Source organism: Mustela nigripes, chromosome 9 (genome assembly GCF_022355385.1).
Source record: "Mustela nigripes isolate SB6536 chromosome 9, MUSNIG.SB6536, whole genome shotgun sequence".
Lineage (NCBI taxonomy): Eukaryota > Metazoa > Chordata > Mammalia > Carnivora > Mustelidae > Mustela > Mustela nigripes.
The window spans coordinates 11,178,275-11,190,927 of NC_081565.1; the positions used below are offsets into that span (position 1 = coordinate 11,178,275).

At 54.0% G+C, this 12,653-nt stretch overlaps 1 protein-coding gene across 6 annotated transcripts in view; it reads left to right on the forward strand.

Moving 5' to 3' along the window:
* DENND1A (DENN domain containing 1A) overlaps positions 1-12,653 on the forward strand; it is a 496,533-nt gene that overhangs the window by 463,040 nt on the left and 20,840 nt on the right. Inside the window, exon 20 of one of the 6 annotated variants that reach the window (XM_059410848.1) lies at positions 7,421-7,477. The exons of the other annotated variants lie outside the window; for them this stretch is intronic. Coding sequence (XP_059266831.1) covers positions 7,421-7,477 — 57 coding nt within the window. The remainder of the gene's footprint in view (positions 1-7,420; positions 7,478-12,653) is intronic. 6 annotated transcript variants of the gene reach the window in all.

Below are 12,653 nucleotides of genomic sequence, written 5' to 3' on the forward strand. Positions count from 1 at the left end.
AAGGTAATGACAGTTGCTGGGGGACAGGTAGGAGCCGTGCCCGAGAGAGCTGGTTGGGCATTTCAAAGGAGACACTCCACACAAATATAGCTTCAATACACTCCTTTTTGGAGGCGTATCAAAAAGAAGCCTCTTTTATTTCCATATCTTGCATAATAGTGGCTTTCCGGTCCCAAGGAGGAGAGCAGCCCTGCTCTCAGCCCAGAGGCCATCTGTAAAGCCACGGAAAGCTTTGTCTTCTTCTCCCAGCCAGTGCTGTTTCATGCGTAGGTCAGAGCACTGATATGGCTACTGGCCAGGAAAATTAACCAGGTGAACTCCTCCTTCGTTAAACAGTGACAGAGCTTAATCGTGAATTTTCTCTTCTCTCTTCTGGCAGCCTATCTGATTGGGCCATACCCCTAGAAATGGGTCATACCCCTAGGACAGAGAAATCCCAGGCATCTGTCCAGCCTCCCCTTTGGGGCCACCAGGGCCGCCTCCTTGTAGACTAGATAGAGTCTGATGGGGTAGAGAGAGCTCAGCATCATTCAGACAAAGGACCTGAGACCCCCTTTGGGGCCAGCCTCAGAGGCTAGCTCTCCTGCCTCCAGCCCTTGGAAAGGGGAAGTGCGGGGGCGGGGGGGGGGGGGCCCTGGCTGCCTCCCTACCCCAAGCTTTGCATACATAGCCTTCTGCCCCAGGCATCTTTGTTCTTCCACATCCTTCCCCTTGCGACCAGGCTCTCATTGGCATCTGGCCTGTCTCCCCGCTGACTTTGACATTCCACCTTCTGTGTGGCCTTAGGTAGCACCTGTTCCTCCACCGGCTCCCTCTGCCTGCTTTCCCAGAAGCCAAACGGAGTTGCTGATGGTGACCTTGAAGGCATGATCCCAGGTGTGCCTTCCATGGGGACTGAGTAAATCCATGCTTCACTTTCTAAACAGTCAGCCCCTCCCCCGCCCACAATTAACTCGGGATGAGCTCTTTGACCTTATTCCAAAGGGCCCGTCATCCGTCATCCGCTGCTCTCTGTGACCCAGGGAAAGCCTTTGCCTCCCCGCCATCTATGAAATGGGGTAATGACCCTCATTCCCGTCCAGAGGATTCCCCTGGCTAGCGAGTGAGCTGGTTATGCCCCGGCCCAGGCAGGCAGGAGGTGCTTTGGCTCTGCACTCTGTGCAGGCTGGACCTTCCCCAGCCCCTCTCGCACGCGCTGCACACTCTTGCCCCGGGTCGTTGCCGCCAGTCCAGCATTTTCCACCCCGGAGCCCAGTGCAGGGCATCCACTCACCCATGCTGCCCAGGTAATTAAGTTGCTATTCCAACGCGACTTCCCCTCCTGACCTTTTGGAAACAATGTGTTTTGCTGCATCAACAAATTAACTGCAAATCAGATGCTGTCCTCATACATGTGGGTTTCTTATCCAGTGAGCATGCTCACCTGGTCCGCACGACTGACTGATGCAAATGTCAAGGGCCGGGCAGAGGCCAAAGAGTTCCTCTCCTCTTTGGGACCTCTGTGTCAATCATACCTCCAGGCTTACCCTCTCACGTTTACATCTTGCCTAGTCAGGTGGCCAGAGGTGGTGAGTTCACAACTTGGAGGCTTGGGCAGGGCCCTGTAGCTTGGGGGAGAATATCTGTCCTTAGAAGCCCATCCAGGCTCCTCCCATCCATCTTCTACAACAAGGACACCGAGGCCTCTGATATGTCCCTCCCTGCCTAAATCCCTCCCAGCTGCTCTCCAGAGAAAAGCCACATCTCTTAGCCTGATAGTCAAGGCCCTATTATGGGACCCACCCCTCCTCCACCAACCCATCCAAGGGCCTGGCCTGCCTTGCCCTCATATCCATCCTTGCTCTAATCATGGTGAGCCACATAGTTCCCCTCTACCATGCAATTGAACTTCCTCCCACGCCCATCCAGTAAGCTCCTCCTCTGGACCCCCAGAGACCTCCGCAACCCTCTCTCCTCCCCGCATTGTAACCCCTTCGATCAGAGAGGGAGCCCTTGGAGGACAGGACCATATCTTGCTGACTGATGTGCAGCGTACGTGCCATTTATTAGTTGAATGTTTGTTAGATGAATCCTCTGCCTCCTTTGGAAGGCCATGGAAAGAGCTGCTCAAATAAAGAAGGAAGGGGAAGATGTGAGTCACTCTCTTACCAGCCTTTTCTCTTAAACAGATCTCTAACTACAGATTCCAACTTCAAATGGGTTAGAAAGCTGTATCAGAAAGGATTCCAGACGGCTTTAGAAATTTGGGTTGACAAGGGTAGTGCAGTGTCCTAAGAATACCTGCTTGTTTTAGTTCCTGCCACTAGCTGTGTGACCTCATACTAGTCCCTTAACCTCTCTGGGCCTCCTGATTCCTGCCACCGTAACAGGGACATGATCCTCCTCTAACTTGCCTCACCAGGGGATGTAAGGCTCAAAGGAAAGAAGAGAAGCAGGAACGCTTTGAAAGGAAAACACATCATATAAATAAGAGAGATTATTATTAAAATCCAGTCACCTTCGACAGTGCATCGCTGATAGCACACTTCCTTGGAAGACCAAGGTCTTCACATCCACAGGACTTTTCTGGGAAGATTTGTGAGCCCAACAGAGACAGAGGATTGGCTGGGGTCATCGTCAGGGGCTGGGCCAGAGCCCCCAGCCAGAACTGCAGCCCTACACCGTCCTCTCGCCAGAACCTGCGACTCGGGTGTTATCCCTGTTTTACAAAAGAGCAAACTGGGACTTAGGTTGAAGTAACTCACCCAAGCGGCAGAGCCGGTAGTGGCCTCAGCTAGGAAATGGCGGAGCCACAACATGAACCCACATCTTTCTAATCCAAAGTATATTTCTGCGGTTTCAGCCCAAATACTCTTTGTATCTAAGAGAGATTTTTTTCCGTGATGTGCTTCAAATGCCACCAGACCATACATTTCTTAAGGACAAGAACTTTATTTTATTTTTTTCTGAATCTACGGGCCCTGACTTTGTTCCATAAACACACGCAGGAGGAATCTTTCCACTACTCGGGAATGAAACTTCTTCTCCAATTGGACAGGACCTTTGGGAAAACAGGTGCATGTGTTGATTATCAAAACCTCCAACCCCACCATCGCCCCCCACCCACCCCAGCCCAGCTCAGAAAGTGTGAGATGAATTGTTGAATGGAACTCTTCTTAGCAAGAGATAGCCAAAGGCCCAGCCTTCTGAACTCAGTTAAGAAACAGCAGTCCGTGTAGCCACACTTTGATCCAGCCAGGGAATTAGGGTTCCCATACAACGTGATTTCTGTGCAAAGGGGCCTGGACTTGGCCCTCTCAGTTCTCGGCTCCTTCCAAAGTGAGGCTCTCCTGGGTTTGCTTCCACCTCCTCCAGCAGTGGGAAGAGCACTGGACCCACAGTTGAGGCCTGGGACCCACTCTTGGCACTCCCCCATTACCAGCTGGGGGCCGTGCGCGGGGCGCTTTACCTCTCTGCGGTCTGTTTCCCCGCCCACAGATGCATGTGCTCCTTGCCACTGGGGCCACCGGAAGAGCTGAACAAGCAGGTCTGGGCCCTGGACTGTGGGGTGAGGGGCAGAGAAGAGTGAAAGTCGGTCTGCACCCTCAGGGAGTAGAAATGTGTGGGGGTACCCCTGGCTCACCTGAAAGACTTTCAGGGTGCGCTGGCCAGATCCGCAGCCTCCCCAGGCCCCACTCACACTGTCATAGCCCCACTTTCAGTTAGTCTCGATTCAGCCTCCAACCCTGGGGCCACGTTCTGGAAAAGGATGTGTCGAGTTGATCCTTCCCTGGCTTCTTACTTCACCTTCTCTTCCCACCCAGATCACCACCGGTCACCCCTGTAAACTCTTCTAATTGTCCCCAGGGTACTCCGCTCTCTCCAGCCTGTGTCCCCAACTGTCATCCCAGCCCAGCAGGCTTGAGAAGCTGTCGCAGTGGTGTGTCCTCTGGTGCCTGACCCAGTTTACCCCAGCGGTGAGGCCCTGACAGATGGACCACATTACCCTTTCACAGTGTCTCTAAATCCCCCCAACTTACCCTGCTCGCTTCTAGGTCGGGTGTGATCAAGAGTCTGCTTTTTTCCCATCATTGATAAAGTCAGTTGCAGAAGAACCTGCACTTCCTGGTGACCCTCAAAGGAAAATAAGTTAATTACAAAATCTGGAGAACTTTTTTTGAGTCTCTACACCTGCCAGGGAAGTTTAAGCCAAAAATCATTTGCTGAGCACCTGTTATGGACCAGTGCTGGGCTGGCCCCCAGGGTACACAAGAGAGCTGAGATGAAGAGGCTTAGAAGGACAGCCTGTGTGCTGTGATGACCCGTGGGCCGGGAAGGGTAGGGAGGGCCTCCTGGGGGAGGTGGTGCATGAGCCAGACACCAGAGGATAAACAAGAGGCACCCAGGGTGAGACAAAAGGAAATGGAAAGGTATTTTAGGCTAAAGGACCAGCATGGAACCTCAAGAACATGGGAGGCAACTCGGGGGAGCTGGACAGTGTGTTGGGTCGGCTGCGGGTGGTAGGACCCCAGGGAGATGCGGGGGAAGCCCCAGAGATGAGACTACAGAAGTCTGTAGGTGGGACCCGGCGTCTGGAGGGCTTAGAACACTTCGGGTGGCATTTTTCAGAGGCTGTTAACGGCTAGTATAGGGAAAGCGAGTCTGGGTTCAAATCGATTAAACAAATAGGACGTAGAAGAAGAAACGTTAATAGGGTTTTGCCTGTTTAAGGTGGGGTTTTTTGGTTGCAAGACTTGGTAGCCTTTGCTGTGCTGACTGGCATTGTGAATCTCCAAAAGGAATAAGGCAATAGACAGCATTTCCCAGACTCATCTGGCCCGGGAACCCCCTTCCTTCCTTCATACAGTGCGTCTCCTAGGATGCACTGGGAGAAGCGGGCCTTCCTCTGGCCTTCCACTGGGGTGATTTAAGCTGGTGAGAGACACTAGTGGGCTTGTATTTTTTTTTTAAGTCCCCTCTGGAGCAAGCACGGAGACGGATGGGGAGGGGAGAGACTGGGCGCCGGGAGCCCGCTAACAGTGATAGTTGCCAACGTCCACTGACAGCCCTGTGGGAAGATCGTGGCCAACATGGTGTCTCTGAATCTTCCTGACAGCCTCCTTGGTGGGTGGGGCCGTGACCTGTGTTTGCACCGATGAGGAACGGGAGGCTCAGATAGTTAAATCACGGGTCTGTAGAAACCCAAAGGGTAGGGGGTCAAGTCCAAGACTGTCTGACCCTGGGGGCCACCCCCGGAGCACTCTGCCACCCCCCGCCCCCCAGCAGGGGTGGAAACAGCTTGTTCAGAGGCAATGAGCCTTGAGGACTGTGGACTGGAGCAGAATGGCCAAAAACAAGTGAAGGTGGGGGATCGCGTGACAGTGGGGGAGGCAGGTATGGACGAGGCAGCGGCCTGTGCACCGTGCAGGTGGCTCCCCTCTCCCTGTCCTTTGACGTCCACTTGCTGAGCAGTGTGAGCTGAGGGGCTCTATCCTCTTTTGCCCCATACTTTCCCTGTAAACATGAAGGAGAAGAAATAGGGCTTAGTGGGTTTCCATGCTCATTGCATGGGGTGGCAGCCCCACCCCCAGGAGGCCCCCAGCTGAAGGCAGATCTTTGAGCCTGGTGTGGCCTGCACTGCCAACTAACAGCCCTCGACCTGGAAGCCGTAGTGTACCTCCCACCAGACATGCTCTGCATGTGCTGTGGGGGACCCCAGGACACTACTGAGTCCCTCTGCCGACTCTGCCACTGGCCCCTTGCTGGGCAACAAGGGTCCAGGATGCTTGAGACATGGCCCCTGCTCTCTGGGAGTTGGGTACCGAGAGTGAGTCCCACGGCCGGTCTGGTGTCTGAAGACTGTCTCCAGCCAAGCGAGGCTCTAAAGCACCACCATCCAAGAGAAACGTGGCAGGAGCCTCAGTGCAAGTCACGTATGGAATTCAGAATGTTCTAGTAGCTACATTAGAAAAGTAATAAGAGGGGCACCTGGTGGCTCAGTCTTTAAGCGTCTGTCTTCGGCTCAGGTCGCAGTCCCAGGGTCCTGGGATTGAGCCCCACATCGCACTCCATGCTCAGTGGGGAGCCTGCTTCTCCTCTCCCTCTGCTGCTCCCCCCCGCTTGTGCATGTGCACATGCTCTCTCTCGCTCGCTCGCTCTCTGTCACTGTCTCTGTCAAATAAATAAATAAATGAAATCTTTAAAGAAAATTTTTAAAAAGTAAAAAGAAACATGAAATTAATATTAAACCCCATGGCCAAATTGTTTTTTAATCCTAAGATAGAAAACCAATGTAAAAAAGTTAGAGATGTTTTACGTACTTGTTTCAGACTAAGTCTCAGAAATCCAGTGTATATTTCATACTTAGAGCATATCTTAATTCAGACTCACCACACATGGCCATTGGCTGCCAAAGTGGGCAGTAGAGGGCTGGACTTTGTCAGATAAAAACGCACCTTTGTGACCGGCGTGGCCAAATGGGAAGGAACCAACCAGAAGCCCCGAGGGGTTTCCCGAGGGTCCGCAGTCTTGGTCTCAAGCGTGTACTCACTTTCCTTACTCTGCCCGTGCATCTCCCACACCTGCTGGGGCATCTACACGGGGCAGGCGGTTGAAAAGACAGGGCTTGACTTTCAAAATAAAGGGTTAGAGGGTAGAGCCAAGAAGCTGTGCTCTCTTGGTTTTCATTCAGATCCTAATTTCAAAAGCCGAGTGTTTTGTACGACTTTATTTCTTCATCAGACATTTATTTTGCAAATGTTTTTTTCTCCCGAGGAATAAGGATGAGCCCTCAAGGAAATGAACATTTGAGAGGAAGTGCAGGGGTCTGGTGGGAGGGAGACACTGGGTGGTAGATGCCATGTAGCAGGGGGCACCGGGCAGGGGGAACATTGAAGGCGGCATCTGACCTACCCTCTTGGATAACAAATGGACATTTACCAGGCCGATGGGGATGGGGTAGGTCATTCCACACTGAAGAGCGGCAGGAAACAAGGCATGAGAACCTGGGGCCACTTGAGGGTCTGCCCAGGTGAGCAAGGAAGAAGGTTGGGAGGCACGACAGAGCCCAGGTCCCCGAGGACTCGGAATGCCAGCCCAGAGTCTGGTTGCGTTGTCACCCGAGGAGGGAGGGGGGCACCGCAGAGGTCTCGAGGCTGGGGTGCAACAGGGTCGGCTCGCATCTTAGAAGCTTCCCCCGGCCTGTACGGAGAATGGCTGGAGGAGGTCCTGCTGGGAGAGGATTACAGAGATCCAGGCCTCAGAAATGCACATGCAGGACCCGGTGACCAGTTGGCGTGGGGGTGAGAGAGCGGGAGGCATCAAGAACGTTCCTCGGGGGTCTGGCTTGGGGGAACCGGATGCTTCCTCTCGTGTGCCAGGTGTGCACATGCATGGGATCACTTCCATGTGTACTGATGTCTTAAGTTTCGCTTTAATGCAGCCACAAAGACTCCGTCCCACGCGCCCGCCGCCGCCCAAGATACAGCGCTCGAGGCCCGTGAGTAGCCGGTGGTTCTGCCCTCCCGCCTAACACTGCCTGAGCCGTTCTCCCCGCCTGACTAAACCTCGGGAGTTTGAATCCAGCTGCCTTGCAACACCAAACCGGGAATTGGGTTTTTCAGCTTCCCTCTCTGTGTGGCATGAACCCGGACTTGCATTTTCTGGGCTTCTCTCTCCTTTGTCCTGAGCCCGTCTGGCACCTTGCCGGTCGGAGCTGTAGGTAGCCACGAGCCACTGTGTGGTGTGTTTGCCGTGTGCGCATCATTTGAGCCCGTCTCCCAGGCTGAGTCCTATTCTAGCCAATGAGCTTCAAAGTCGAGCTCCAGCCGCCTCTTCCTCACAAAGGAAGCAGAAGTGTGGCAGCAGGGGTCTCGTTCCCGCCAGAGCCGGGTTTGGAAAGGCATTTGATGTCCCTTTGGCGAGGGCAGAGGCTACGCCCAGAGAATCTCGAGCGTCCTCGGGTGGGGACCAGCCTCACATAGAGCCCCACCTTCCCCAGTGAAGTGCCAAGTCAGGGCGGAAAAGCAGGACGACATGCGACAAGCCCCCCAGCACCTGGGAACAGAGTGGGTGAGGCAGAAAGACCCCTCCGAGGTTTTTCAAGACAAATACTGTGGAAAAATCTGGGGTGCAGGGCCCCGTTTTCCTTGGAAGCTCAGACTTTGGCCCTGGCGAGGCATAACCACCGTAACGGGATCCTTTAAAGTGGGGAAACTTGCCAGGACCGTTGGGTGAGGGCTGTTTACCAGAAGAGGTGCTCTGCCTCATTCAAAGCAGCCACCGCTCCTGCAGCCCAGCAAAAGAGGTCAGGTTCCCGGCCAGCTGTGACCAGAGTCCCCACAAACCCATGTGCCAGCTCCCGCCCTCCCCCTGACCAAGGCACATGTCCACAGCAATCCTGTGACATGTGGCAGCCAAGGGGTGCAGGTGGCCCTGCCGGACTGTGTCTTTTTAATCCACAGCGCACATGCCCAGCATCGCTTGGGTGGCTGCTCTCTGCGTGGATGCTGGAAAGTTCTGTGGCACTGTTTTCCTTCCCTTCCCTCCCGTGTGTAGGAGTTTAGAGGGCCCTCGGGGAGGATGGCGGGGTTTAGATACCTTCACCTACGGCAGTCGTGAGTCTGCAGTTCCAACCACGTGTGACGGATCCCTCCCGAACCCAGCCAAACCACAATGAGCCCAAACCCCATCAGCGAGGCTCCGGAGGGGGCGGCTGGAACGTTCCTGCTCACTGTCATTGGGAGGAAGGCACAAACAGCAAAAAGAAGCTGCTTTGTGGAACAGGAAGCCCCTCCTGGGTACAAGCGCGTGTGATTTAGTGGGAGCTGCGGGATGAGGCACTGGCATGATGGTTTGGAGAGTAGAGGGAGCTGAGCTTGGGGACCCAGGCTCTGGGGCTTGTGGGCAAGGACTGAAGCTCTGAGCCTTGCCACACTCTCCCCTGAACACGCCTTCTGTCTCTCTGACGTGCCCTCATCCACAGACGCTTTGACAGTGAATGGAGATGACAGCCCTAGAGCCTGATGCCCGGCCCGCAACAGTGGTTCTTACTCTTAATGGGTCTTTAAACCTTACAACGTCTAAGGGAGGACTTGGTTTCTTGGTGACTGTTATTTGCCATCGAGTTTTTATAGTCAGCAAGTCATCCCAGCCGAGCCTCCCAGTAATTCTACGAAGTGGGCATCATCTCCACCCATTGTAGAGATGAGAAAACTGATGCTTAACCCAACCCCCTCGGGTGGAGATAGGGGTCACCAGACTCGAGAACCTGTGGTCTTTCCAGCATACCAAGCTCCCAGGGCCCTCTGTCTGCATTTCCCTGGAGTCTGTCATAGCATAAAATCCTGGGGCAGTAGGGCGCGTGGATGGCTCGGTCAGTTAAGTGTCCGACTCGAGACTTCGGCTCTGGTCATCACCTCAGGGTTGTGCGATCGAGGCCCACATAGAGTTCCGTACTGGGCATGGAGCCCGCTTTCCATTCTCTCTCTCCCTTTCCCTCTGCCCTTCCCCCTTCCCTCACTCCCTCCCTCTCTCTGAAAAAAATAATTTCTCTCTCTCTCTCAAAATAAATAAATAAACATTTTAAAGGGTAGGGTGGGGCGCCCGATGACTCAATCTGTTAAGCATCTGACTTGATTTCAGCTCAGGTCATGGTCTCGGGGTTAGGAGATCGAGCCCTGCATCTGGCTCCACACTCTGTGGGGAATTTGCTGGAGATTCTGTCTCTCCCTCTGCCCCTCCCCCACTCACACACGCACGCCCACGTGTGCTCACTCGCTCTCTCTCTCTCTCTCTCAAATAAAATCTTTAAATATGATAAATTTTAAAAAGTTGTCTTCTTAAATAATAAAAATAATGATTAGCAGCACCAGCTGGGTTCCTTATGGAATCTCTAGGGCTGTGTCGGGGTTTGGCAAGGATACGGAGGTGAAGAGAATTAGCATTTATTTACTGGGTACTTTTTCTGTGCTTAGGACTGTGCCAGGCACTTGTATAATGAGGGTCTTATTTGTCCCTCCAACAGCCCAGAGGAGACAGAGACTGTTTCTCCAGCTTGCAACCAAAGCCACAGAGATAAGAGGCCAGGCTGGCCTTGGAGCCCAGGCCCGTGTCTGCTTAAGCCCGCCACCCAGAGAATTGCTCTCCGAATCTCCTGTAGAGACCTAGGACCCAAGGCAGGCAGGGGCTCTCTCGCAAAGCATGATCTGGGGCAGGACAGGTATTGGAGACCACTCCCAGGGACTCTGTGCTGTCTCATCCACGTGGGGACCTGTGCAGAGTCGGGGAGACTCCCACTGGCGACTCCAGGCTTGGGAAGGCACACGTGGCCCTGAGAACAGCCCAAGTAGCATTTGCCTCTGCCACTGCGCTGGTGCTGGAGGCTGCTACCCTGTTGCTCGGTGCTGGGCCGGCCCCAGCTTACAGTGTGCTAATGGGGCAGGGGACCTAGTGGAACCAGTTCTCCTGGACTTGGAAGGCAGAGAGGCCTGCCCTGATTGGAATCACGGGTTGGCAATTCCTGGCTGTATGACTTGGGGCAAGACACTTAATTTCTCTCTGAGTCTTAGTTTCATCATCTGTAAAATGGGTTTAGCTGCAGCTGCCTGGTGAGGGTCATGAAGTCAGGTGTGTATAGTGCATAGCACAGTGCCTGACAGGAAGTGGGCACATATACCCTACTACTGTCACCCCAGATACCTTGTGCCAAGCAGAGTCACTGTGGAACTAAACTGGGAGTCTTGGAAGGCTTGGGCTTTCTGGGCGCAGCAGGACCCTGTGCCCCAGAATCTGCTCACTCTGCATCCACTCATGTAGGCCTTTCCAGTGGGCACCACTGTTCACTCAGGGTGATCCTGGGAGACATGGGGTATGGAACCCCTTGAGAGCCTTGAAGAGAATGGCCTGACCAGTGCTCATGTCAGGGCCTTTTGGCCCCCAGCCGGGCTTTATCAAGTACTTAGCCACAAACATCTGGGCAGGAGTGGGGCCATTGGCCCAGGGTGGCAGGAACATGGGGGCTAGGCATTCAGCCTTTCTGGAAGGAGCTTTGTAGCCTGGCACCTGTGGCTGGAGTTCAGATGTTACCAGAGGATTTAGATTTTCTTTTTTAAAAGAAGAAAAAGGAAAGAGCAGAAGAAAGCCTTGCCAGTGTCTGGTGGACTAAGGGGAGTGGATGGGGACGTGCAGGGGAGAGGCGGGCTGTGGTCGGCCACATGTGAAGCGCTTTATAAGCTCGGTATTTATTATTTCTTGCTCACCATTAAAATCAAATGTACTCGGAGCTTTTGTATTCAATACACATTTAACCCTGCCGACTTAGATTTCTCAGGTTTTAAATCCAGTGGGGAATTGGCTGGTTTCCCAACTTTCCCCACAAGTCCCCCTTGAACAGAGCTCAAAATCCCTGTTTAGCATTTTCTCCCCTGGCGCTGCTGGGATCCCAGCACCGGCGGGGCCTGTCGCCGTTATGTGTGTTGTGTGCGTGCGTGCGGTTTCTTACCCCCTCCCCAGCCACCCACCCCTCCCCAGCACCCCCTAAAAGACGGATGTGATTGCTGAAATATGACGGGCCGGTTGTCGGCACCGTCTTACGATTCGGGCTTCATTAGACCATTTTGTCTGTGTGTGTCGGTGCCTGGTTGTGGCTCTGTGTGTGTGTGTGTGTGTGTGATTCGCGCGCATACCCTCGACTCCCATGCGTGCCTCTGTGAATGTGTAGTTGTGAGACTGCGTGAATGCCGGCGCCTCAAGGCCCCCGTGCATGTCTCGGGATGGCTGCCTGTGAGTATAATTTTGTGTCTGGCTTTGTCCACACTAGTCAGGTGTGTGTGACTCTGGGTGTGTCTGAGCCGTGCAGGTGACTGTCTCTGGGTCTGTTGTGCCTTCCTGTCTCTCCCCTGCCTCACCGCCTCCCTGCTCCCCTCCCCCACCCCCTTCTCCCTGCTCTGTCTGTTTTATCATCCCTAATGAAGCAGTCTTCTCCATCGATCCTGCTGATTGCCAACCCATTCCTTTTGTTTGTTGGCGCTGAGCCATTCGGCGGCACTCTGACAGCTCAGCTCGTCTAATTAGCTCTGTTGTTCTTTTTCCCCATGTTTCACCACGTTGCAAGTTCAGTTGAAGTTGCCACAAACTTAATCCCCCCATTTCAGCCACAAGTTCACATTCCTCACCCGCCTTTATTGTAGCGAGCAGCGACCATGTGCAAGGACAGGCTGACAGGCCTTCCATAGCTGAGCTTTGCCGGAACCCCCACCCCGGGACCCCCGGGGCAGGGCAGAACGGCTCCGTTACCCCACACCGCACATCCGCCCTCGTGGTGAAAAGCCTGGGGGAGCATTCCAACCCGGTGATCCTGCGCAGCAGCCTTGAGAGGGAGAGCAGTCTGGCTGTGGTCAGGGAGGCCGGCTTCGAGCTGGAAGGGCTGGGGGATCTAGCCATCCATTCATTCAGCAGTGGTGACCGAATGTCTGTGCTGTAGCAGGCCCCATTCTGACGACACCGATGAGAACAGCAGCATTCTTGGGCACTTCTTAGATTCCAAGCAGCCCCATCCGTTTGTTCCTAAAAGTCTCGCTGGGTGACCACTGCAACGCGAGGCAGCTCTGAGCAGGATGCTAAGCGAGGGTCAGCCCATCTTAGAGATCTTAGATGGTGTCTTCTAATTCAGAGAT